Genomic DNA, 27,356 nt, shown 5'->3' on the forward strand with positions numbered 1-27,356 from the left:
TACCTTACTTTATATTCAGGTTTCGTCAAACAATACTCCCCATTTTAAATGGCAAACATATTCTTGGTAAGCACCAGCCTTTTGTTTTTAAATTTTCATAGTTAATATAACAAATATACATATTTTGGGATTCAGAAAATGATAAAGACTACAATGCAATTATTTTTTTAATCCAAACTGAAATGCAATACCATAGTGCGGACCGAGTCAAAGATTATTTTACCCAAATGTCAAGCAATTTGATTGAAAAAGAAGAATTTACTTGCAAAGTATTATAAAAATTCTGTGAGGGGTTTTTCTGAGAATCGCTCAATGATGCACACTCACACACACACATACCCTGACCTCATCTCGATTCCCAGTCTGCCAGAAAAAAATAAAATACTGACTAAATATGAAATAATCAAAATATCAGTTTCTTTCTTTTCATTCCTCTTTTAATGTATATCATTTCACAGAAATGAAGGGACAGCAATGACATACGTTTTCCATCAGTTCATTCAATACACACAAAAAAGTCCTGTAAAAGTAAAACTGTGGACAGCACATGGATAATCAAGTCTTTGCACTATATTGATCTTTTCATTGTTTGTGTAATGCCAAACAATATACGTTAATTGGATCTGTGATCCAAACATGGCTTTTGGTCAATTGAGATGGAAGTTTATTCCACGAGCCCTATGGGCTCGTGGAATAAACTGCCATCGAGATTGACCAAAAGGCATGTTTGGATCACAGATCCAATTAACATAATTATATATCTCGACATTCACTGGTCTTAGGGTTTTTGTTTTCAAAGAAGAAAGAAACTTGCTTGAACACGGACCACTTCTCCGAGCAAAATCAACAAACCTAATCACTCGCATTCCACCTCAAGGTCTCGGCCAACCAAGACTATGGCATACTTGTAGCAAAGCCGCCGAATGGTACCGTAAACCAAGAATAGTGACGTAAGAGAATAGAATGTCGTCTTTTGATTTGGAGCGTTGCCTTTTTTCAGAACTTCTTCTGGACAACTCGGATGGTCTTCTGCGTAGTGGTTGGCACGAGATTTTTTTTCTTCTTCGACAGTTCATCCTCCGATACTGTAGCAAAACGTTTCATCTTTTTTTTCACTTTCGAGTATGTGGATGACTGAACTTGACCGCTAAAAAGTAGTCCTTTCGGAATCATTACGCCGAGTCTGAACATGAGGTCTGAACATTGTTTTTAGGCAGGATCTAGGTGAAAGCGAGGCTGTTCTTATCTCTGTATACAGTCGACAGAGAGAGAAATACATGTTGAGACATTATGGGAATAATAGACTTACTTTCAAGTATTAACAAGCATACAATTGACGCTTGCTGCAGATAAACAGTAGTCAAAAAGACTATTCACACGTGAATTTAAGCTAGTGACAAAAGTATCAATTTACGTATCATTTCATTCATACTTTTAGATTAATATCATTTAACATGTTATATTTTATTCATAGTTAATCAAAAGGCATCATTAATCATTTAACATTTCATTCACAGTTTTAGAGTAGCTTTTAACAAAATGTAATTTCATTTGTAGTTTCAGAATTTCCCCACTTTTAAGAGTAATTTAACATTTAAAAAAACAAAACCTTCCTACATAGAAATTTACCAAAAGTACTTTTGTGAAGATCTTGAATTGGAAGGACTATCACTTTATGACTGATTGATTGCTTTCAAGATATTGGTATTATCACAAAGAAAACAGAAGGTTGTTGTTATTCCACACTAACTGATGCAACTTGGGAAGGGAGCACCAGTCAACAAATCACTGACAAGAAAAGATACAGTCAAACCTGTCCTAGCGACCACCTCTTGATAACGACCACCGCAAAGAATCCCAAACGACTTTATTTTTCTGTAAAATTCACATTTCCATAGCGACCAAATTAGGTCTGTGACTGTCCCTTTGGTGGTCATTAAAGACAAGTTCAACTGTACATTGTAGATCACACTGTGACACATAGTTATAAACTGACAATTTGATTTCTTATTTAACGATGCTTTACATGAAAGAAAACCAACTGACAGTTAAGCATCTTTAAAATGTGTAACAATTCACATATATGGCTAATTCTAACGGACAACAAGATTTTTATGTGGTCCATGTAAACAACAACTTTTCATTACATCAATTTTACTGTCACACTAAACACATACAAACTCTCCCCCATATGCTCATCCGCCTGTACATTTGTCCACACACATGCATACACACAGACGCACACACAAACACAGGGGCACACACACAGAGGCACACGCAAGCATAAATGTACACACAAACACTAAAGCGGGGCATAAGCAAAATCCATACTCAGCTGACAACGATAGCACCGTTCTCATTTTTGGCCCACCACTCGCACCGCTGTATGATGTGATCTCACAGCAACTTTGTAAGAGTCTTTCTCACACTTGGAGTTCGAAATGTGACTTCACTAGGTAACTGTGTGTCTGAGGTGAAAGTTCACCATGTAGGCCTGATTGGTTCGCTGAATGCTGATAGCAAATGGTTCGAAAGGGTGGAAGACGAAGGCTACAAGGCGTTTGGAGGAGGATGGTTGGACACGGTGATGACTGGTGAAAATCTTGAAGTGGAGCAGTCCTGAATCTCTGCAGTAAAATCTGAAAAGAGAAAAGGAACAAAAGTGTCACAACGGACGGCAGAAGTCACAGCTTTTTCTGGCCAAAATCAAAGTGCAGGCAGTCCTCCTGCGTGTTAGCATTATTTGTAACGCAGAATCTTATGGTAAAACTTGGGAAGCAATCTGAGGGCATTTTTTTTAAATTAGGTATTATCCCTTCAAAAACACAGCTTTCAAAGAACACTTGTACTGAGACTGCATGAGTCTTTCACTTTTCTATTCAGCCCTGTTTCTATGCATACAACTTTTCAATTATGCACACATGATTCATGCAACAAGTATGCATTTTTTTTATTTTTTAGATTGATTAAACTGGAAACTGTACAAACAGTTTGTTTTGTAAGCAAGTTCATTAAATATCTCCCTCACCACTTTGTGGCAATAATTCAATTGTTGATTTTTAAAAACATGATGGAATTTCCTCTCATTCTAAGAGAAAAGTGGAAATTTTTATTCGAAGTATGAACATCAGTGCCAGTATAGAAAAAAATGGTGTTCTTAGAGCTTGGTATATATATTTTTTTTATGCACAAACACATTTTGTGTAAATCGCTTCAAGCTCTGAAGAGAATGGGGAATGGGGTAATAAATAAGTGAGCGATATGACTATTACAGTCAAACCTGCAATGGCAACCACCTTCTGATAACGACCACCTGTCCCTTACAACCACCTTTCACCTGTTAATAGCAACCACATGTCTATATGGCAAGTCCCTTCGGTGGTTGTTAAAGACAGGTTCGGCTGTATCATTACAAAGAAAAGTAAGAAGATTGATCTGTGATCTGGAAGTTCATATTGACATTGTGCAAAAGCTGATTTTTGTATTATGACTGTCAAGAATGTTTATCTTCTAATTGTTCTCATTTTTACAGTGTACGCTCAGATTTACAAAAAAATGACAAAAAGTAACGTTTGTCCGAACTGCAAAAAAACCCACAAAAAACCAATTGCCCTCACCTGATTGGGTGATCACCGCAGTTCTTTGGCCTCTCCAATACGGACACCCACTTGTCGTCATAGCTGTAGAGAGACAGGTCGACATAGGGGGAGCTGGTGTAGGACTGCGCGGAGATGGGCAGCTGTGATAGGACACGACGCGTGGCCTCAAGATGACCTCCGAACTTGGCATTGACGATGGTCTGTCTGAAGCGTTGCTGAATCTGTCTGGCATGGCTGTTGCTTGAGGAGGAGCAGCCAAAGTCCACCTGCATTTAACACCTGAATGCTCAGTTTTTAACACAAACTCATCCATTAAAGAACTATTTCTTTATTCCCCACTATTGCTTATTATATTTTTTCTCCAAAGTTTCATTATTCTGAAATTCCTTTCATTCAAGATGAAAAGTTGAATGGAATTTTCTAAACATTCCAAATGGTGTTTTGCATAACAGAACTAAAGCCGTTGGGACCGCTACCAAAGCTGGCAACGCAGAACTACCATCCTGTCGAGTTCCAGCAACATCTCTCAGATAGAAGTTGATGAACACATCTTCAGAGCGCCAGTAAGCCGACTCAAGGACCTCTGAGAGGCGCCCAGAACGGAGAACCGCTAACGACGAAGCCCAGGCTCTAGCCTCATGACCCCTGGCCGCAGTAAGAGGCAAGATTGCCCGGTTATCGCCTGACTCGCTTTGCCACCAGATGTAGGCCTGCCTAATCGTTGTGGAAACCCACTTGGCCAAAGTGACTCTCGAAATGTCCTTCCCCCGAACCGTGTTGAGGGAGATAAAAAGCAGTTTCTGTGTTTCAGAGCGAATAGGCAAAGTCCGAGACAGGTAGCTGCTGAGAGCTCTAACGGGGCAGTTAAATACATCAGGGTCTCCAGGAGCAAGAACATTGCTCAAGGGGGGAATGCGAATAAGAGGGGATGTTTGACCAGGCTTCTGGTTCTTAGGAAGAAAGTCAGGTCTAAATTTAAGAGAAATAGAGCCATCCTTTTCTAATGAAATATCCCTCGAAAGTCCTGATAACGCATGAACTTCGCTACCCAGCCTAGAGGTAGCAAATAAAACCAGGAAAAGAGTCTTTCGCGTCACATTAGCCAAACTGGCTGCATGGAGAGGCTCAAACTCATCAGAAGCAAGAAACCGCAAAACCAAAAACAGGTCCCAAGCAGGGAGCTGTGCCTTGGAACGAGCTGCGTCAAGAGAGGCGCCCTTGATGACACTAGCAATAACCCCACTCAGGTTAATCTTGTGACCTAACTGCTTAAGAGTAGAAGAGATCGAAGATCTCCTAACCCGCAGAGAAGAGGGAGAACCTCCTTGATCTGCTAGCCAGGACAAGTGGTTGGCCACCTGCATAGACCTAGGATCAACGCCGTTTACCAAACACCATTTCGACCAAGTCGCCCAGTGTGAAGAATACACTGAGTCGGTTGAATCCCTGTGAGCATGCTGCACCAAATTCAGAGTTGAAGCTGAGGCCCCTGCACGGAGCAGAGAGACTCTGACAGAATCCACTCGTGAAGCTGTAGCGCTTGTGGATTTTCGTGCGGTATGCCTGACCGAGGCTGTAACAGATCGCCCTTTCTTATGCCGAGTGGAATTGGAGGACGAACCTGAGACTTGCTCTGCGCTTTCTGGAAACCCTGATGCGCAATACGAGCAATGGCCAAATCTCTTGCATCTTGAGTCTCTTTTTGCAGAGCATCGAGAGATGTACGACCCGAGAGAGAGCCCTCCGTGAAAGGTGAGACCTTCAGATTATTAATCGTGCCTTTGTCTCTGATACTAGACCCAGCTAGAAAAGCCGATCTGCGGGAATGTACTGCGTGAGTATACAGTCTGGCCGAAAGATTCATCTGTTCCTGCGAAACCCTGGCTAAAGTAGCCAAAAGGGTAGTCACATCCTCCGAGGAGGCATCAAACCAAAATTCAAATGGATCAAGCGAAGTTGCAATCGACCTTGACAATGATCTCTGGAGAGACTCCGACACGGAAGCCAACTCCAACAGAGACCTTCCAGTTTCCTCCAATGCCAAAAGGGAGGCTTCAGTATAGGGGACAGGCCTGTCCCTACTATACCCATCCTCCGTCAGAGTGGCTAGTTCCGGTTACACCGGAAGAGCTGACTTAGGTAGAGCAAACGCCTCAATCAGATTGATAGGCTGAGTACCCAATTTGAAATTCCGAAAGCCAGCCGAACAAGATGGAGCTTGTTGATCAGCTTGAGCAAGCCAAGGCTTAGCCGACTCAGGTGCCTCACTGTGTTGTGACAACAAAGGCACAGTAGAGATCTGAATACTCGACTGAGGGCGAAATTTCATCAGAACTTTCGACATCTCGAAGGCCACAGACGGTGATTCCCGAAACCGGAAAGGACATTTAGCCTCCTTGGAACCCCGGAAATCACTGAGAGCAGAAGGTGGTGGAACAAACTGAGCCTTAGACTCAACCACCCCTTCCTAAAAATACTTGAAAGCCGTTTCAGCTGCCAACGCAACAGCGTTTGACAGCTTCTGCGGCAACCTGAATTCAGTGCATTCCCCCATAGCGGAAGCACCATCATAGTACACCCTTCATGCACATCCGTGCAATCCGGAAGCTGACCCCCACATTGACTACCATAGTTCAACGGGGAGTCAGCTTTACTGCCCTCTTCCTGCCCCCAGGGCGGAAGCGGAAGCTGCACACCCTGGCCCAAATCTTCCGATAAGGCGGGGTGCACCAAGACTTCCGTTCGCTTCTCAGGGTCCTTACCCTGAACTGACCGACCGCCTGAGCGGAATTGGCCAGGCCAGAGATCAGAACTTTCGCCCCGACGGAGTACGAGGGGGGTTACATTCTCCTGAGAACGCGCTACGCTTTGGCCGGAGAACCTGGTTACTTGCGTAGCTGACATACCTTTAGACTGAACTGGAACGCCGGAAGGCGGACCACTCAAAGAAAGGAAGTGACGGTCATCAGCATCCTGTGCGTGACCGTGGCGGAAGGGGAAGGGCGAACCTTGGCCAACGAAGTGACGTCCCTCACCCCGGAAGGAAGAGCCCGAAGTTCCACTCTCGTGGAAGAAATCTCTGCAGCCAAAGATGTAACCTGCGAACTGAGCGAAAGTAGCAAAGCAGCTACGTCCGCAGAAGCCAAACCAAAACCCACAGAAGAGGAAGTCCCTTCAACAGACTTATCTTCATGAACGACCTTGTCCGAGGACCTAACAGGCAAAATGGAGGTAGCCGGTAAATCCACCAAAACATCAATACATTTCTTGGAGGTCGGTTCTAAAACAGAAACAATAGCCTGGCCGGTTTGTTTAGATTTCCTAGGCGTTTTCTTAGACAGAGAGGACTCAGCAGCCACCTGTTTGGGAGTATGCCTCTTCCTGGCACTATCAGCCATGACAAAAAGACCCAAGAAAAAATTTTCAGAAACATTTTACAAGTCCAAATTGTGGCCAAAATGCCTCCAAAATCATGAAAAAAACAAGGAAAGATCTCACCTCGACATAGTAGCGAAGTCAAAACGAAGAGTAGAAAACCAAGAGGAATGTAACAAAGTCAAAAGACTCAGTGACAACGGCTGTAAAACAGCCAGAGCATACAAAATAGCGACCAACTTAGGGCGGGGATGTAGCTCAGTCGGTAGCGCGCTGGATTTGTATCCAGTTGGCCGCTGTCAGCGTGAGTTCGTCCCCACATTCGGCGAGAGATTTATTTCTCAGAGTCAACTTTGTGTGCAGACTCTCCTCGGTGTCCGAACACCCCCGTGTGTACACGCAAGCACAAGACCAAGTGCGCACAAAAAAGATCCTGTAATCCATGTCAGAGTTCGGTGGGTTATAGAAACACGAAAATACCCAGCATGCTTCCTCCGAAAACGGCGTATGGCTGCCTAAATGGCGGGGTAAAAAACGGTCATACACTCGTGCAAAAAAACACGAGTATACGTGGGAGTTTCAGCCCACGAACGCAGAAGAAGAAGAAGCGACCAACTTGACTGAGCGCTGAGGTAGGAATGAAAACATGGAGGCATATGCGCACGCATACGGAAGACAGACTCAGTATTGGTCTGGACTTGATACCAGTATGGGTATTGGTCACTCTTTTTTAGAGTTGTCTCCCTTGTTACCAAGGGGACGCGTACAGCGTTACCAGCACTGAACTAGGGTTAATTGCTATGTGAGTTGGGTAAGATATGTAATTTAATCAACTTGCCACATAGGTGGAAAAAATGTAAAGCTGCGCCAGGGCATCAACTAACCTCATAGTACAGCGATGCATTTCGGAACATATCACAGAAGTTTTCAAACAGCTGGGCCAGCTCGTCAGACGTGTTCTCAAAGACGCCAAGCACCTGGGTGGTTTGCATGTTGTAGACCATGAAGAAGGAGGGCTGGGAGTTGGGGTCTTGGATTTGAAGCGTGACCACGTCCTCCGAGGCGTACTTGATTAGCAGGTGATGTTCGTCCAGCAGTTGCATCTTCCACATGCGCAGACCCAGAAAGTGGTCAAAGTACTGGTAAAAACGACGCAGTGTATACGCCTGAAACAGAAAAAAATGAGCAAATCAACATTTTCAAACAGCTGGTAAACACGTCATTTAATGTAAATAATTTATGATTAGGAAGAGCTTGGGTTGTGATAGAGTTCAAAAAGTGAGTCGCCTTCTTGACTTTCTTTCTTCTTACCACTTGTTTTCTCTGATTTTGTGTTGAAGATCTGTATATATATATATATATATATATATATATATACTAGTAGAGCCAGCCGGGTACCCGGCTTTGCCGGGTGAGTGGCGCACCGTACGCCGGCTTTGCCGGGTACCCGGCTTGCCAGGTGACGATGCAAGGGAGATAAACGCGCAAAACACTGGAGAAGATAAGGAAGAGTTACTGGGAATGGATGTACAGAAAAACCATAAAAACCAAAATCGGTTCAGCGCTGAGAGCACGTGTAGAAAATTTTCATCGACCAGATTGTGTCCGGGGTCTACCTGAATATGCCCACCAAATTTGAAGCAGATCCATCGAGAACTTTGGCCGTGCATGGCGAACAGACAGACAGACAGACAGACAGACAGACAGACACACACAAGCCGTATATATAGATATCACTAGAGGAATACCCGGCTTTGCCGGGTGAATCGCGAGACAGAGTATGCAGCGTGGCGGTTTGCTGGCTTAGAGCACGTGTTGAAAATTTTTATCCACCAGTTTGTGCCCGGGGTCCACCTGAATATGCCCACCAAATTTGATGCAGAATATTTACGATGGGAGGGGTAGTATATATTAGTGGCAATATTTTGAAGATGGGAGGGATTTTGTACACGAATTGCAATACTTAGATGTACTACCTGTGCAGAAAAGCGCTGTGCAGAAAAGCGCTGCTTTTGTGTGGCGGAAGTGAAAGAAGTGAAGAAGTAGAGCCGAACAAAAAAGTGTTTATTTTCGTAATTCGTATCGCGAAACAGAGTATTTGTTCACCGCGGTTCACCGCAACGCAAACACACACACACCACACCACACCACACACACCACACCACACCACACACACACACACAGAAGCCGTATATATATAGATATATAGAGATAGATGACAGTGGATTTTTCGCGTGGCTATAAATAGATTCGACCTTTGCACTTTTACAGTGAGGACACCGGGTGCAAGGAAAGCGTTCTGGACAGTGACCTTCTAAAAATAGTAACGGGAATATCTGAAGCTGCTTGTCATAGCGTAGCATTCTGATCAGTCATCGCTCAACGGCTATCGCCAGTTATCTCAGAGAATGAGCCGTACTCATTTTGACCTGAGTTCAGGATGATACCGTAGTTGTGATCGGAAGATGAAACTTTCTCATTCAGTATTCTTGCAAATACCGTACGTGATTGACGCCACACGAAGGAAGGGAGATAAACGCGCAAAACACCGGAGAAGATAAGGAAGAGTTACTGGGAATGGATCTGAATGAATGAACAGAAAAACCAAAATCGGTTCACCGCGCCGCGCTTAGAGCACGTGTTCAAAATTTTCATCGACCAGATTGTGTCCGGGGTCTACCTGAATACAGTGGTACTCCCCATGTAAGACCTCCCAAAATCTGACAAATTTAGGTCTTAAAAGGGGGGGGGTCTTACATGGGGGGTGAGGTCAGGTCAGAAAAAGACAGTGAGAGAGAAAAAGTCAGTGACAGAGAGAAAGAGAGAAATACCTTCAGGGTCCGTCGAAATTGTGGCATAATTACAGTTGTGGTTTGGTGAATTAATTTGATAATCTAATTCAATAAAAAGCAAGAGGTATGTATTTTTTCTATATTTTTTTAACTTTAATTGTATCCTCTACATGTATTTAAAAATGTTGTGGCGCTTCATCCACTTGTAAAGCCATCCGTTTGAAGCGGTAAAATCGTCATGTCCAAGAATCACTGACTCCATCACGGCTTTTTCTTGGATGAGTCTTCCTGTGATGGGTATGTTGCGTCGACGTGCATCACAAAACCAACTCCAAACGCGTTCGTTGAGATCACCATAAATACATTTCCTTGCCTTGGAGTATTTGCGGTCACAATTTTCGCCGGTCTCCCATCGATTGACCACGTTTTCTTGGTCGCTGACGATCGATTGAATCTGAGTTTTTCCTACCTCAAACGACCACGCGATCGAAATTGCCGTTTCGCCCTTACGGCTCCGTTTCACCACTTCCATCCTCTGTTCCAGAGTCAAAATTTTCCTCTTCTTTCCGCGCAATTGAGCGTTTGAAGTTGAAGGAGAGTTCGAAGCCATGGTCAAAGAAGAAGATCGTTGATGCTCGCGCGTGTGTTTGTTGATTTTTCGAAAGGAAGTGGACAAAGAAAAGGGCATGTTGGGATCGTAAAATTGTGAGCGCCGGACATGCGCAATCGAGACCTAAACGCGTTGTCTGTTATATTTCCGGCCGAGTGATTTTTGCGATCTTTTTTCAGAGATTCAAGCAAAACGTTACGATTTTTTGTTAGGTTTTGATTTGAAAATGTCGTTACAAGGTCGCAAATTGTAACAACTAGTCGGTCGCAAATTGGGTTCTGGAGGGAGTCTGCCATGGGGGGTGATTTATATAGCAAAACTAATCCGTCAGTAAGATTGAGGTCTGAGAAGGGAGAGGGTCTCTGATGGGGGGGGTCGTTCGTCGGGAGTACCACTGTATGCCCACCAAATTTGAAGCAGATCCATCAAGAACTTTGGCCGTGCATCGCGAATACACAGACAGACAGACAGACACACACAAGCCGTATATAAGATATAGATTATGTCATTCTATTTTAATACTGCTTCTCAGCTAAGACCTCTTGTTTCAGGTGGGTTTTTTTTTAATGAAAGACAATTGTAAGATAGAAACAAGAAGGGCAAAGCCCATACGACTCACATGCTTTACACATTTTTCCTACCAAAATACATGTGACCTTGACCCAAGGTCAAGGTCATCCAAGGTCATGCAACACAAAGCTGTTAATTCAAGACATAGGAAGTACAATGGTGCTTATTGGCTCTTTCTACCATGAGATATGGACGACTCGGGTGAGTACATAGACTCACTTTTGCTTCGCATGTGAGTCAAAAAGAAAAAACAAGAAATTCCTCCGAGGTAGGAAAAACACCCCCGTTGGTCAAAGGGAAATAACCATTCTCACTGCCACCAACTGAGAAGGTTATTTCCCTTTGACCATTAATATGTCCCTCTATAAGTCCTTGTAGAATCTTAATCCACCAATAACTCCCTAACCGTGTGTTTGACTGGTCCCAATTTTTGTAAGGACCGTCTCAGGAATGTATAGAACCTGTTCACCAAGTTTGGTGACGATCGGTCCGTTCATTCTTGAGATCTATATGCGAACACAAACACACACACAAACAAACAAACAAACAAACACATCGACCGAATCCTGTACACACCCCTATACCGGGGGTGTAAAGAGGCAGACACGATCTCTGGAATGCAATAGAGGAATTAAAAAAATAACCCTGCCAGGATTGTATATGTCGTGTGAGACACTGAGAGTGAATGCTCTAGGATTTATTGAGGCACGCTTTCAAACGTGACATTATAGGCCAGTCACTAGCTAGGGCTGTGTCCCCACGTGTGCTCCTTGTCCACCCCTCGCTAGAGACTGGACTAAAAATATAATGTCACGTGGGAAAGTGTGCATCAATAAATCCAAGAGTATTCCCTCTTTCACAACCCATACAAACCACGACAGAGGTATTTCCAAACATCGTCTATTCTGGAAAGCATAACAAACATGATCTAGAAGCCAGCAGGTGCGGTGGCGTAGTGGTAAGACATCATCCTCCTAATCAGAAGGTCGTGCGTATAAATACCGTCCGCGGCCGTCTGGTGAGTTAAGGGTGGAGATTTTTCCGATCTCCCAGGTCAACTTATGTGCAGACCTGCTAGTGCTTTATCCCCATTCGTGTGTACACGCAAGCAAAAGACGAAGTGCGCACAGAAAAGATCCTGTAATCCATGTCAGAGTTCGGTGGGTTATAGAAACACAAATATACCCAGCATGCTTCCCCCAAAATCAGCGTATGCTGCCTGAATGGCAGGGTAAAAACGGCCATACAAGTAAATATGCACTCGTGCAAAAACATGAGTGAATGTGGGAGTTTCAGCCCATGAACAAAGAAGAAGAAGCTTGCTACCTCTCCTGAAGAAACAGCCATCCTGTAGAGATGAACCAGGAGTCGATGTTTGAGAGAGTTGATGGTCTGTTCCTTGTATGCCTGCTGTGGTCCCCTCACCCCCAGCTGATGAACCAGGTAGTCGTCCTCGTGACAAAACCGACCAATTGTTCGTACCTCCAAGAACGTCCCTTCGTCTGTCATCTGCATGGGAAAAGACATAGTGTGGTGAGGTCTTTGCATGAAATCTTTGTGTAATTCAGACAAACTGTAATATTTCGGACACATGTAAGAAACCACTGTATACAATTCAAAATAGATTAAAAAAAAAGAGTCCTACAAAAGACAGAAATCAAGGATAGTACTAGTAGGTAGCTGGCTGTTGCAGAGAGAGAGAGAGAGAGAGAGAGAGAGAGAGAGAGAGAGAGAGAGAGAGAGAGAGAGAGAGAGAGAGAGAGAGAGAGAGAGAGAGAGAGATGGATGGATGGATGGATGGATTAATTGTATAACCAGTGAATTGGTTTTTACAATGGTTAAAAAAAAAAGAAAATGTACAAAAGCAGCATTTCACGTAATCAAATCAAAAGTATATATTACATGATATTACACTGACGTGATCGTTGATCGTAACAATTTTTGACAGATGCCTGCTAATAAAGTCAGCATAGAGGCACACTCACACACACCAAAAAGAGAGAGAGAGAGAGAGAGAGAGAGAGAGAGAGAGAGAGAGAGAGAGAGAGAGAGAGAGAGAGAGAGAGAGAGAGAGGGGGGGGGGGAGACGGGAGGGAGGGGAAGAGAGTGTTTGTGTCCATAATATTTATGCATACAGTGTTCCTTTCAAACCATATCTGTGGAAAGAATGTTTCTTTCTGACATACATTTGACTGGTGCAGCTAGCTCTTTCCAATGCTGATGACTGATCATATTCCTCCCCCCCCCCCCCCCCAAAAAAAAAAAAAAAAAAAATAGAGTAAAGTTGTTTATGAACACACAGAGGGTTGCCAAGTTTCAGAAGTCTGTTTTGCAATACATCAAAAATTTTCACCTTACCTGAAAAATGTGAATAGACTGCTGCTGCACACACAATACTGCCAGAGTACTCTTGTACAGGTAGATGCCTTGGTTGTGAGACAGAAAGATCTTGTCATGCAGGAACACTTTGCTGTCTGTCACACGGCCCGTTGCAAGTTCCACCACACTCAAAGTGTAAGTCTCAACATGATTGCGAAAGCCTGTGATGGCTTCATTGTTGCGGAAGAGGTTAGAGGTCAATGGATGGCGTGCCTCGTGAAGATCCTTTGCTGCCCCGACAATAACATACTTTCCGTCACATGTGAAAAGGCTGCACTCGCGATTCAGTTGCTCACCACTACGGGCAAGGATGGTACTGGACTTTTTGGTGAAAAAAGTGTTGAAAATATTAAGTCTGATGTCCTGCACAAAGCGTTCACTGCCTGTCAGCACATGTTGTTCACTGTTCGCATCTCGCAGGAGGTCCCCAGCCGTATCGGATCCTTTGAATTCATAGATTTCCAGTGATGTCTGGTCCAAGGAAAAGGCGATGAAGTATTTCCCTGATGGTGAAAACTTCCTGAGGTAGCATGGTGGCTTTTCAACATTGGTGACCGTGAAATTTGGAAATACATTTTTGTAGAACTGCCGAGCAACATGAAAATGGGTGCCTGGTCGTGCAGAAAAAGTCTCTCGTTCCCGCAACCTAAGAACAACACTCTGTGGTGGAATCTTTCGATGCGGTATGTCTTGCTCCAGTGGTGGGAGTGTCGGCACTGACATGATGGATGATCAGGCTGAGCACAGTGACCAGACACATCATCTAAGGGCATATTTCTTGACTCCTTTCATGTCAACTGAAGCCAGCAAAGGAACCTAACAAAAATAAAATAATAATAAACTTATAAAGGTTACATTCATGTATTCACCACAAATATTTCAAGCATGTGCAAGAATATACATTGTATATGTCTGTAAAAAAAAAAATTTCTGACAACATAGCCCCCAAACAGGTAAGACAAGGTCTTTTTGTTCTCCTCAAGATCTTTTTAATTTAAAGCACTGAACGATAATGACTATGCGATTGTGAATGTTAAGTTTCTAAAAAAACTGACACCTGCAATAGTATTACAATTTACATACAATAATAACAGAATATAAATGCAGTTTTACTTATGAAATGTGGGGAACGTATCAAAAAGGGTACTGGTACAGGTAGTATCACTATCAGTGCAAAAATAAATAACCTAATAAAATTAAGGAACTTGAAAATGTTTACTGAATTTGAGTCAACCACAACACTGGGTTTTTTTTCCTTCTGATTTCAACATCAAGATCCTACTTTGAATAAAGATGAAAAGATAAGACAATTTTAGATTCATGAATATGTGTAGATCTAGTTGTAGAATTGACAGTATTGTGCGTAATTAATGATTACTGTTAGTGTTAGTTGTTTGGATAAACAGAAGTACTTGAGCCTTCATGAGACTGCTCTCCAGTCATCTTTCCAAGTTCGTACCATGCGGATAAGTTAAAACTAGTTTGTGTTGTACCTTCAGCAGCTGCATCTTTGTCTGAATCCCGGCTGATTAAAGGAGTTTGTGCAATTAGCCAATTGCATATTTTGCACTTGCTAGCAGACCACATTGACAAATCCTGCAGAGGCTATTTCTTACAGCGTGAGTTACCTCCCTTGCAGATGACACTTTGAAATGGCTTTGAAGTTTCGTACAAAAAGCATTGACTGAAAGTATGCCAAAAATATATCTTATAATTGCTCTCTACAATGATTTTAATTCTGCAGACAAAAATGAAAGATAGAAATCTTTAAATGGAATTGTTTTGACAAATAGAGGGTTTTTCGTCCGCACTGTCGATAGAGACAGAGCTGGCCCTTTTTCTTCGCAAGCGTCAGCCATTTGCTTCCTCAACACAGACAACCGGCCAAAAGATTCCCTCATCTACTAAGAATCTTGCATTTAGGTAAGCAGTTACACCATTTCACACGAGTTTATTGCACCAGTAATTATAACATTTTGAAGAATTCTTTACGTTTTCTCCCGATTGCCAATGCGGAAGTAGTACGTCCAGAAACGTGGCGACTTTGCTCTGGTAACTCGTTAGGTGTTGGGTCATTCATTTGCAATCATTGGATGGCTGTGACCAACAAATACAGATCCCTTGTCATGATAACCGCTTGTTGCAGTCCCGTACTTTACTGATTACAGAACAGAATACAGAAATGCCAGCTACGCTGATTAAAAATGAGTAAATTGGGATAAAGTCTAGAAGCTGACCCATGCACATGGCAAGCGATTCCCAGAGCGCGGCGCGTTGTGCAGCGCGACGATTCCCAGAGCGCGGCGATTGCTTTCAGTTTCACTAGCGCAGCGATTGTTGACAAAAAATTGTCTGGGGATATCATACCCAGGAACTTTCATGTGAAGTTTCATAAAGATCGGTCCAGAAGTAACTGATCAATACGCACACACACACACACACACCACGACCCTCGTCTCGATTCCCCCTCTATGTTAAAACATTTTAGTCAAAACTTGACTAAATGTAAAAAGACGATTATCGATAATTTTTCTTGTGCGTTCCCATCTTCAGCAAATGTAAACCAGCACTCAAAGTCACGATTTTTTGTCCTTAAAGTTAAACCCTGAATTAATAAGAATATTTGTTTAGATCTTTCGGAAAAGTTACGTAATACGACACGCTTGTTATACACGTTCACAAAAATCCACACACATTCTGGTCAGCCTATTGGTCATAATTTCTGAAATTTTCAAAGCAATTCATTGAGAACTTAAGCAGATTTGCATGGCTCTCTTAGTGGAGGACCCCCTCAAAAATGGCCGCAAAACGTGCCTTTTTTGGCCTCTGAAACTGTTGACACCCACCGCCTTTGACAAAAGGCTACACAAATACTAAAGACGTAAGGTGCATGAAACAAAATGCTCTGAACAGGAAATTGAATGGCCTTTTCAATGGTAGTCAGAAATGTTAGGTAAGTGCACATTCTGTTTTTTTGCAGATTTTGAAATACGGGGCATTGGTTTTTGTCAGGTCGATTTTAGGGGTGACCTTGTTTGACAGGCTGCCACGGGATGCCTATACAAAGTACCACCGATCGAACAAATGATATGAACAGTAGACATAATTACCTTTTCCTGCATATAAAGTTCAATTAAAATGGATTGTGGTTTAATGCTTTTCTGAGCGTGCAAAAATGTTGCAATAACTGCTTGGCCAAGTTTAGAAGCCATTGCAATGACATGTAGTGATATGACTGCCAAGTATTCAAGGCCGGAACTTGGTCATGTTTAGACATCGGCGCAGCGATATATATGATGGTGAACGAGTGAGAGAGTCTCAGAGAGAGAATGGTGCTCTGTTTTTCGTTTTACTAACAGTTTTATTTCTGAAATAGATCAGATAGGTGTAGCTGTTGTAAACTTTGCGATTGTGAAGGAAATGTAACAGCAGAATACATCGCGTGTCGTGAATCGCAGCGCTCCTCGAAGTGCCGCGCGTCGTAAATCGCAACGCTGCACGCCGCGCGTCGTGAATCCACTTTGCATGCACATGCCTATTTGAGTATTTCTGAAGCTGGAAAGGGGTTGGGTCTACCGTCTAGTGTATAGCCACAGTTTACTCCCCCCCCCCCCCCCCCTCCCATAAAAAACCCTCACATTAGGGTTCCCAAGACCAGTGCAATCCATAACTCAATTGCAAAACTGCCATTAGGAGGCAATGTGTAGGTTGATTGATCAGTGTAATTTTAGTATTACTATTACTATTAGTGTATGACTGAGCAATGGAACTGGAAAAAAATGTTTTTGAGATTTGTGTTGTAACCCTTTGTTTGTACCTACTTCTTTGTTCTGTTGACTATGGCATAGCTATACATTTTGTCAGCAGCTGCTTTATACATTTGTAATACTATTAATAATAGTAAAATAAATATTACATAAGTCACTGGCTTATTTATTAGGCTTTTCAGCCTTTTACGTGCTGTGCTAGTATTACCGTATTAGAGTAAAGTGTTGTTAAAAAAACCTTTGTAATTGTATACATGATGTCCTTTTTACTGATGTTTATGCATGTAGCTGATTTTAGTGTTGGTAATCATTGATGAATCATTGAATGTTTGGTCCTATAATTATATACTAATATTACTATCGCTTCTTTTTATATTTAGTCAAGTTTTGACTAAATATTTTAACATCGAGGGGGAATCGAAACGAGGGTCGTGGTGTATGTGCGTGTGTGTCTGTGTGTGTGTGTGTGTAGAGCGATTCAGACTAAACTACTGGACCGATCTTTATGAAATTTGACATGAGAGTTCCTGGGTATGAAATCCCCGAACGTTTTTTTCATTTTTTTTATAAATGTCTTTGATGATGTCATATCCGGTTTTTCATGAAAGTTGAGGAGGCACTGTCACGCCCTCATTTTTCAACCAAATTGGTTGAAATTTTGGTCAAGTAATCTTCGACGAAGCCCGGACTTCGGTATTGCATTTCAGCGTGGTGGCTTAAAAATTAATTAATGACTTTGGTCATTAAAAATCTGAAAATTGTAAAAAAAAATATAAATTTATAAAACGATCCACGTTCATCTTATTCTCCATCATTTTCTAATTCCAAAAACATATAAATATGTTATATTTGGATTAAAAACAAGCTCTGAAAATTAAATATATAAAAATTATGATCAAAATGTCGAAATCAATTTAAAAACACTTTCATCTTATTCCTTGTCGGTTCCTGATTCCAAAAACATATAGATATGATATGTTTGGATTAAAAACACGCTCAGAAAGTTAAAACAAAGAGAGGTACAGAAACGCGTGCTATCCTTCTTAGCGCAACTACTACCCCGCTCTTCTTGTCAATTTCACTGCCTTTGCCATGAGCGGTGGACTGACGATGCTACGAGTATACGGTCTTGCTGAAAAATGGCATTGCGTTCAGTTTCATTCTGTGAGTTCGACAGCTACTTTACTAAATATTGTATTTTCGCCTTACGCGACTTGTTTTCTCTCTGCTTTCATATTCATGTCACTTTGTCAGTCTCACTCTCACAATGTATTACATGTACTTAATTTTAAGTTTGGTATGGCTCGGGAACCGGCGAGTTGGTTACGGAGCCCCTAGACCTGAGAACCAGCAGTCACCGGTATCTCACATAATAGACATTCCTAGTTTTCCCTATCCTGGCAGGTATCAGTTCTTAGATCAGTTGTTACAAAATTGTGCTATACTGCTAAGGTTCGTGAGGTCGTAGGTTCGAGCCCTGCCATCACATTTTTATTTATATTCCAACATTTTTTTCCCTTCTTAACTGTCCTCTCTGTCCTTTCTTTTATTTTGCTCTATTCTTCTTTATTCCAAAGCATTTCAATGATTGAACTGAGATTGCAACAACAAAGCTCACAAGTAACTGATTCGGCATTGGTCACTGATTCCGTCCGCAAACCAAGCAACGTGAATCACTGGTCCAGACGGTTAGACTGCAGCATTAGTTAACAAAATGCTGTACATACATCATTAAGTTGATTAACATGGAAACTAAACAAACAAGAAAACAAAACAAATTTGTTTCAGTTATGGCAAAACATCAGTCTGCTTCGCATCGAGTTACTTCGACCTATGTCTCTGCCTCGACAGAATCTCTGACACCTGCAAACCACACCTCTCGTTACGGCCAGTTGCTCCTCAGTGATCGTGCTGTTGCCAAAATGCAAGTCTTTCTGAGTCTAAATCGATCTACATTAATCTTTCTCCAAAAAGGAAAGACCACAGTTCTTTGAATTGAACTTTTGGAGAAAATCTTTATGAATGACCCATCGGATGTCAAAACGTGTCAGTAGCTGAGTAGCTTGTATAGATGCGCAAACTTTCACTTTATTTAAACTCTTCTGCTGTTTGAAAAGAAGTGGGTATTAAGACCATAGGCAACTTTCACTAGTTTCAGATGTTGTACTACTTGTAGTGTACAGTTTCAGGTGAATAACAAATCAGAGACAGAGAGAAGATTTGGCCCCAAAATAAAATATATTCATATTTTCTTTGTTTGGTTTAGTGCTTTTTCACGAGGTCAGAGTAACAGTATAAAACTAGTGCAAGACTCAATAACAGCTCCAATTGCAAGTGCTTTACAATTCCAGTATGAACCAAACAAAGACATGCACATAAAGAATCAATTTGAGAAAAAAAGTACAGAGGAACCTCCCGTAACAACTTCTCCCAAGAACGACCCCCTCCTTTTGCCGACCGAATTTCTCGGCACGGATGCCTTTCACACTGCAACTAACCTCCCAAGAATGACAACCTCCTTTTTCAGACGACCGACCTACCAACATACGGTCAATAACGACTTTGTCAGTGAGTGTCAAAGTTCGTAATTACCCAGCACACGCACGCCATTAGTCACGCATCAAGAGTCAGGGGTGGTAGTCTGTAGTCGATAGTGCGTGAAAGTCCAGTGGCCTATAGGGCCGTCCTCTTCGGCCTACCCAGTTTACAGACACTGACCTCCAATGACCAAGTTTTACCTATGAGGCCCTGTGTATGTGTGGTGTGTGTGGCAAGAGAGGTCTCCCTTGATGTCTGAGAGGAAACTCTTCCTGTCCAAGTTTACAATTACAGACACTGACTTTCTAACCAGGGGTCAATGACCAGTTTTACCTATTAGGCTGAAAACAGAATCTTTAATTGCCCAAGGTTGTGAATTTGTGATGCGATGACATTGCCGTTAAACATTTCAATCCAGCCATATACACCAGCACACGCATCATTTATACAAACTGATCAACAACATTAATTTAAAAACAACACTGGACAGCATAAATTTAAAAATACATTGTCAGTGTGTGTGTGTGTTATATCTGTGTGTGTGTGTGTGTGTCAGACCTGTTTACCCTTACGATTTTGGCGTAATTTATTACGATTTTCTGCAAAAAATACGCCATTCCGCTATCCGTGTCAAGACTACGATTTTCATAAATAAAAAAAAAGTAATAATTTTTTTTAATTTTTATTAATTCACATGTTTGGCATTGTTTTTTTCAATGGCAAAATGGGGTGAAAAAGCACAGGACTGACCAGAGATCATGTCTGTCTGATGAGACGCTGGAGAGCCTTCTAGTGGTGAAGTCTCGCCCTCACTCATTCGGCAAGCGCTAGTACAATAGAGAAGCGCTTGACACACTGAAAAAGGCCTACTACGAGCAAAAGAAAAAGAATCAGTGATGCATGTGCTTTTGATGTGATCTTCTTTGAAATTATGATGACTACAAAAACTGACTGATGTGTTTTGTTTGTGAATGATGGATATATGTGCATGATTGCGTTTCGCAGACACAGTTGTCATGTGCGTTGTAATTGGCGACGAATGCTGGATGATTACTATTTTTGGGGCTGAGCATTACTCCAAAACACTTATGGGGGTAAACAGGTCTGGTGTGTTATATCTGCCTGTCTGTGCGCAAGTGTATGCACATTCACCATGCTAACCCATTATGCACATCAAATGGGAACAAAAATGGAATAACGAACACAACTTTGTCTAAAGACTGAACTGCCTGCCCTGTGAAAAAAGTATACCTCCCAACTCCCAATAAAGACCCCTCCTTTTTACAACCGATTTGTCTGGACATTTTCAAGGTTGTTAGTGGGAGGTTTTACTGTATATAAATAAATAAAAAAACTCACAGGTACCTATTTCCAGCCTGAAGAGCGCATTGAAAAAGATTGCCCAAAAATATTGCTCTGAGCGGGAGTCGAACCCTGTACGCCAGCGTGAATGGCAAGGGCTCTAAGTTAGTAAGTACTGTACAGCAGACAAGGTGCTGTGCTTAGGTTGAAAGCAGCTAGGCTTGCTCGTGGTTACAGTGGTCATGTGTGCTTTATTCCCATTAGCTCCTAAGTTTAAAATGCAATTTGTCTTGAATTTGGAGCACAGATTTGCTATACATATGTCGGGCAAGAGAATCTTCCGCTGTTTGGCGGAAATCCGCCTTTTTGATGAGCCCCAGGGTCATTTCTGAGATCGGTGTAAATCCTTTGAGAAAATTGGGGGGGGGGGGGGGTTACTTTCATCCGCGTAACAGCTTCCATCGGCGATATTTTATTCTCAATTGGCGTATTCTTATTTGGACTGAATGTTGCTTGTACAAAATTTGTCGAGTAGAACCCGAGGATGATAAGAATGCTGTCGGAAACAGCCGAGGTTTTATGCTTGTTCCGGAATTTGCCGAAGATTTCCGAGCGCTTTCTTTGTTTTTACGGATCGCGCAGTTTCTAGACCACGCGCCATTTAGGTCACCATGCATCTACGAAAAGCGAAAAGGCCCTTGCGGCCGAAATCGACTCAAGTGTGAAAAACAAATGGAATTTTGGTTGGCTTGAGGAGAGTGAAGACTTCGATCTGGTTGACGAAAGGCAAAGTCTAAAAAGAACACACAGTGGAGCTCTCTGTTATCGATTTTGAACGCATTGGTGAGAAATTACTGCAGCTTCAAGTGCACTGTTTTGTAAAGTTATGGTGTCTCCTGGTGCACGTTTTATGTGTGGAAAATGCCCAAAAAAACTCAGCTTCAGGGAGCCTTGCCCCCTGACCTCCTTTTTGATGATTTCCTATTCCCATGCCCGATATGTCAAAAAAAAAATACCAATTTTAAGGTGAATTGGTCTTGAAAGGTCTCAGCTATAAGCAAAGTAGAGCGCAAGTAAGCTAAAGCATGTACATTCATCTCCAGTGTTAATGTCACGATAGGCTAGAATTTTCCCAACTGATAATCCATAGGGATAGCATATGAAAACTCACAACTGTCATGCCAAAATTCAGGCAAATCAGCCAAGAAACGCTGGAATTATCAGCGATTGAAAATTGTGATAGGCTGAGGCCTTCAGAAACTATCCATATACATAAATACTTAAGTAGTTTACATGAATTTGGGGAAATATTTCATTTGAAACTACAGCAAAAAGCAGCACAGAATCAACGCTTGTCTGATACACAACTCTCAAAACATTGAGTCTCTTTTTTTTCCCCATGTTAAAGATATATTGTCTAAGCCGCCATATTGGTGAGTTTTCTGGCGAGTTCGACCGATTTGAAGAATTTGGGGAATCTAGTGACCTTTAATTAAGACGCACCTAGCCTGGTTTGCTCAATGAAGCACCACAAGTATGCTAAATAATTAAATCAAGTTTAATCAACCAGCGGTTTGCATCGCCCAGCTCTCCTGTCAGGAGTCCGGTCTTCCGGTTGTCATTATTATTTATTTAGTTTTCATAGATACCCATTTGTCATCCCGCAGTGGGGCACTGCGGTTATGAAATTAAAGGCCCCTCCTGTTTTTGGAACCGCAGGAGCTTTCTAGTTTGCTGTTAGGTAGATTTTTGGTTCCTCTTTCCTGTCATGCTCTCTTTTTCTTCATGAATTCTTTTCTTTTTTCTGCCTTCTTGCTCATTCACCTGTATTTTTTCCAAAAATCTCTTCTCTTTCCGCTTGTCTCGCGATTCATGTATAGTTTAATCTGTTAGTGTTCTGATGTAAGTCCAGCAGTAGATAGGTTAAGCCTATTTTAACATACTGGAAACTGGTAATCTTCCAGTAGGTATTAATTTAGTTTTACTAAAGCCTGCTGGGACACAAGTAATGGGTTAGTGCATTTGTAAACAGGAATCGCTTGACAAGTGGCCCCCTTCATCCCCCCCTTCCTCGTCCTGATATGGCTCTGCGTAGTCGGCTGGACGTTAAGCAACAAATAAACAAACAAACCCATTTGTCAAAGCAAACCAAGACCGTTGGATTGAGGAAGTCAAACCTACAGTCTAGCTAATTTATGCAAATTCCGTGCCATACAGGGCTAAAACGCTTCGAATAACAGACACAACATAATGTACGTTGGAGAATATTACGGTCTGCTATGACTATCAAACACAGCATTCAGATTTCAAAAATAACACGCCCAAACACTAATTCTAAGACCGTCTCCGTGTGTTTTGTCATCTATTCAACCCCCAAAACAAACTCTGCTCTCTGCTCAATTCCAAATCTGTATCTCTAGGAATAGCAAATGGAATGCTCTGGGTCAAAAGGTAGGACGAAAACTAGGAGTCGCGCAAAGTACGTCACAATGAGAGTTACAGTCAAAACACAGCCGTTTTCAATTTGAGCACCTCAGCGCTTAAATGTTTATTTTAAGGTATTCCTGGTGTGTGGTCACAAAATAACAACCCCCAAGTTGAACTGTAAAGCTCTTGGGGCGATTTGAGACGGTTGTTTTGTTAGATATAGTCCCTTTAAGGAAAGAAATTGCATAGTATTGAAACCTCTGAAAGGTGAAATTAAAAAAAAACTCCTAACATTACAGCTTTATTTGTCTAATTCCCCAATATTTTGCTGATGCTTTGTCAAAAAGCAGGACATCTGCATGTGGGCAATATTATGTTTCTATTTTAGTTATGTTTTGTGCGCGTCAATTGTCACAAATACGAGCATAAACTACTAGTAATTGTATCAACTTTAGTAGGACTTTAGTCTACAGTAGTAGACAATATCAGTGTAATGGTAAGCACTAAATCAGTGTTTTAACTTCTAGCACACATACTTGTTTGTTGGAAAGAAAGTTTTGAAGTTAGTCATGATTTTGAACTGAGTGCATTAAAGACTGGTGGGTTGAACCATTAGAATTAGAACCCTTTGGCTAAGTGACCGCTCCCCACTTGTTTCGTCCGTGACACGTATGCCAGTGGGCATTGTCCTTCAATATTCATCAATACCCGACCCCTGTCCCTGTCTGATACATATCTCGATCAGAATCATCTGGTGAAACTCGGTCACCAAAAGGGTAGATGGCGTGTCCACGCTGCCTTGCTTGGAACAAGGGAGATAACCGTTGGTGGCTTGTGTGACAGGCAGGGGCACGTGCCGCTTGGGCGTGGCAGAGCGCGTTGACTCACTGCTCGGGTGGCGGCGGCCTGCCGCACTCCGCTCCACACATTGATTTCTGCCATTACCTGTGCTCTCTCCTGAAAACCGTCCCCGCTTCTTTGTCTCCTACCTCTCCCCTCACCTCTGTCTTTCTGACAAGGGGGGAGGGAGGGAGGGAGCGAGCTGTGAAACTGATTGACACACGACAAAGACCCCCGCCGTCTAAATGAAACAGGGTACTAACTGCCAGCTGCGTACGGCTTTTATCTCTTGGTTTTGATCTTCAAACCAATACAGCATAATCAGGTTTTATATCTGAGCTAGATTTATCCCACCTCTTATCAGCTTTTGGGTTCCTTTTGTTGGAAAAGTGGTTCGGGGAATTCTGTTGTTAGTTCTCAGTGCTTCTGGCTGTTTTCTGTCATGCTCGTGCATCTGTCAACATCGGGCAGTAAAAGTATACCATCTGTTCGGGCTATCTTTTTGAGTACACTTTTATGGAAGACTGCATTGTTTCCGTTGATGTTGTTTCCGAAAAGACCCATCGCTCATGTCCATACTTCCTTCTGAAGAAAGCTTGTCACATACTCGGAATTTAGTTAACAGTGCATTGGGTATCATTATATCATGAAAATGCATCATCGATTCAGGGCCACTCTTTGTGTGGTTCTCAGTGCATGACTTGCATTTTTTTTCCGCGAACAGTTTTTTGCATTGAGTCATCAAAATCTCTCTTTGGGGGGGGGGGGGGGGGGGCGCTGACAGTCTGATCTTTACAATGATGGAATTACTCGTCATGTTTATGAATGCAGGTTAATTTCTCTTTAGAAAATGGTGCCGGTGTTTCCCGTCGAATTATTCCGGTCCATCACAGGTAGAAACGAATTGCGTGTATGCATTGCAGCATGTCCACCCCTTTAATACCCGAGGGACGACATCGGTCCCACGCTGTAAAAACTGACTGGTTAGACTTTACCGTGAAGTTTCTGTCCCAATCAGTATCATATGACTTTATGTCCTTATCATTTGACTCCACTGGGTGGCGTCCTTGTGTAGTTGTATGTATACCTGGGCAGATTGCGTCGCTCCAGAGGGTCTCTCTCTCTCTCTCTCTCTCTCTCTCTCTCTCTCTCTCTCTCTCTCTCTCTCTCTCTCTCTCTCCGTGTACAGGTCTCCGTCTGTCCGCCATGCATAATTGATTATTGATCCCCGGCTCTCGGCCCGTGCTGGTGATAATCAGTCGATAACTGCTATCAACTTAAAACTACCCGCCCTCTTTCCCTCTACCCGGACAATCGTCGACTATAGTTCCGCCCGAGAGCCTGTTGTTAGTGGTGGGTACGTGTACTGCATCAGAGGGTCGGGGTCTCTTACAGTACCCTAGAATTAAAAAAAACCAACACCTTAGATGTCGATAATGGAGTATTTTAGGTCGTTGGAATGAGTTTCAGACCATCATTGCTAGACTTCAAAAGGAACTGCTTGAAAATAAAGGTGGTCATTGCTTGAATCTAATTTTAGCATTTGCGCGTGACAACGTTTTCTTTGCGTTATTGTGAAACTAGTCTTTCAAATATGAGACTGTTGATGATAGAGACTGAGAAATGACAAAACCCTGTCCGCTTTGTTTAGCTAGCGAAAAAAGGGAAAGTAAATTATATAGTGTCATTTTTAGTTCCCAAATTTTAGATCGAGAAAGCGTTAAAATAGGAACACTTTTGTTTTCTCTATTCCGCACTTTGAACAAAAGAACTTTTTCAACCCGGCCGATTGTCCCAGGACTTTCCAGGGGGACACAAAAGTTATGTGCGAAAGTGAAGAAAAGCGAGGCAGAAATCGATGCGAGAAAGAAAATGCACCCGACTTTAACATGCAAGAACGGATCAGGCCTGAATCACAATGTCGATTTTCCAATCACTGACAGGGTGCCTCCACCCGGTCAAACAGGTTTTCCTCCTGGTCCGCTTCACTGGGGTTCCGGGGGGTGGGTGGGGGGGGGGTGTTAAAGGTGGGTAGACGCCCCGGGAGGCTGGAGAATGTTGCACGTACATTCCAGTGGCTGGCAGCGCGTAAGACTGGAGTTCCTGCACAGTCCCTGCCTACCTTGATTGCAATCCGCTAGCAACCTCCACTAAGACATCCCACAATGGGATTACAGGACCCCGAGTGAGAGAGGATGTGAGGAGGTTGAATTTTTTTTTGGGGGGGGAGGGGGGGGGGGGTATTTTTAACAATATTTCTTCTAATTTATTTGCAGAGCTGTGATCAGTGTCTTTCTCCTCGGGCTTTTGTGGTGCATTGTACAAGGGTCTTGATTGAGTGCGTGGTGGAAAAGGAAATAGTAGAAGAACTTTGTAGGTTTGACATTGGTTTGGGATGGGGGTGGGTGTTTCCCGTTATGATTCCTTTTCGTATTCCTTGCCACTTGTCCTTACTTTGGAACAGTTTCCTTTGAGTCTGTGAAGTTTTTAAGGGCTCTAAGCGTACTAAGGGTTTTTGATGTTGAACTGAAGACGAGGAGGTCAAAGAGAAAAGTGTGGGCAAGGGGGGTGGGGGTGCTCTTCTGTGACTTACGTGCATTAAAACACACGCACACACACACTTTAATTTGATAACTGAATGCGTAGGACTTTTGTAGCGCATTAAACAAAAGGTCTTTTCTGTGTATCGTAGATAAAGGTAGGGGGAAGAAAGTTGTAAGACGGGTTTTGCTTTCAGAACCGTGACTGCGGATGTAAGGTTGCGAGTTAAAAGGGAGGGAAAGCGATTGATTTGAATTTCAATGGCTCAGTCTCTTGATGTGTATGGAAAAGTTCTGCAGACTCCAGCTCCTTGTCTTGTGCACATCAGAGAGACACGAAAAGTTGCCGCGGATAGACGACAACGGGGAGATGACAATAGCCAGGAGGCCGCGGGAATAACAGGCATTCACCGTCCAACTTTACGCACAAAAACACCGCGTGTTGCTTGTTTATTGTCTTCTCACTTCCATGGCAACTAAAAACACACACCGCGTATTGTCGTCATCCCCGAGGTTCAATAAAATCCTTTTCACTGACCATCTCTTTTGCCCTGCCACCGCTTGCCTATCCCCCCCCCTCTCTCTCTCTCTCTCTCTCTCTCTCTCTCTCTCTCCCT

At 42.6% G+C, this 27,356-nt stretch overlaps 2 protein-coding genes across 6 annotated transcripts in view; one reads left to right on the plus strand and one right to left on the minus strand.

Annotated features, from left to right (window-relative positions):
* Window positions 1-350: 350 nt before the first annotated feature.
* Window positions 351-14,955, minus strand: LOC138973632 (DET1 homolog). Its single transcript, XM_070346366.1, has 6 exons — window positions 14,819-14,955; window positions 13,305-14,141; window positions 12,273-12,455; window positions 7,859-8,140; window positions 3,618-3,865; window positions 351-2,639 (listed from the first exon to the last, which is right to left on the minus strand). The coding sequence occupies exons 2-6, from the start codon at window positions 14,046-14,048 to the stop codon at window positions 2,453-2,455; spliced, it is 1,644 nt and encodes a 547-aa protein (XP_070202467.1). The 5' UTR covers window positions 14,049-14,141; window positions 14,819-14,955; the 3' UTR covers window positions 351-2,452.
* Window positions 14,956-15,115: 160 nt separating this feature from the next.
* LOC138973669 (heterogeneous nuclear ribonucleoprotein K-like) overlaps window positions 15,116-27,356 on the plus strand; it is a 71,555-nt gene continuing 59,314 nt past the window's right edge. For 4 of the 5 annotated variants that reach the window (XM_070346405.1, XM_070346413.1, XM_070346417.1 and 1 more), the window contains exon 1: window positions 15,125-15,248. The gene's annotated coding sequence lies outside the window, so the exon portion shown is untranslated. Of the gene's footprint in view, window positions 15,249-27,356 lie in introns of all 5 variants that reach the window. The other variant, XM_070346427.1, reaches the window with a different exon arrangement.

Source organism: Littorina saxatilis, linkage group LG1, assembly GCF_037325665.1.
Source record: "Littorina saxatilis isolate snail1 linkage group LG1, US_GU_Lsax_2.0, whole genome shotgun sequence".
NCBI classification, from domain to species: Eukaryota; Metazoa; Mollusca; class Gastropoda; order Littorinimorpha; family Littorinidae; genus Littorina; species Littorina saxatilis.

What these genes read in the sequence shown, in the direction of transcription:
- LOC138973632 (XM_070346366.1), bottom strand. Translation starts at nt 14,048, where the DNA reads ATGTCAGTGCCGACACTCCCACCACTGGAGCAAGACATACCGCATCGA. An exon ending in AGTCTATTCACATTTTTCAG is followed by an intron (nt 12,456 to 13,304) that starts GTAAGGTGAAAA and finishes TTTCCCATGCAG; the next exon opens with ATGACAGACGAAGGGACGTT. An exon ending in TGGCTGTTTCTTCAGGAGAG is followed by an intron (nt 8,141 to 12,272) that starts GTAGCAAGCTTC and finishes TTTCTGTTTCAG; the next exon opens with GCGTATACACTGCGTCGTTT.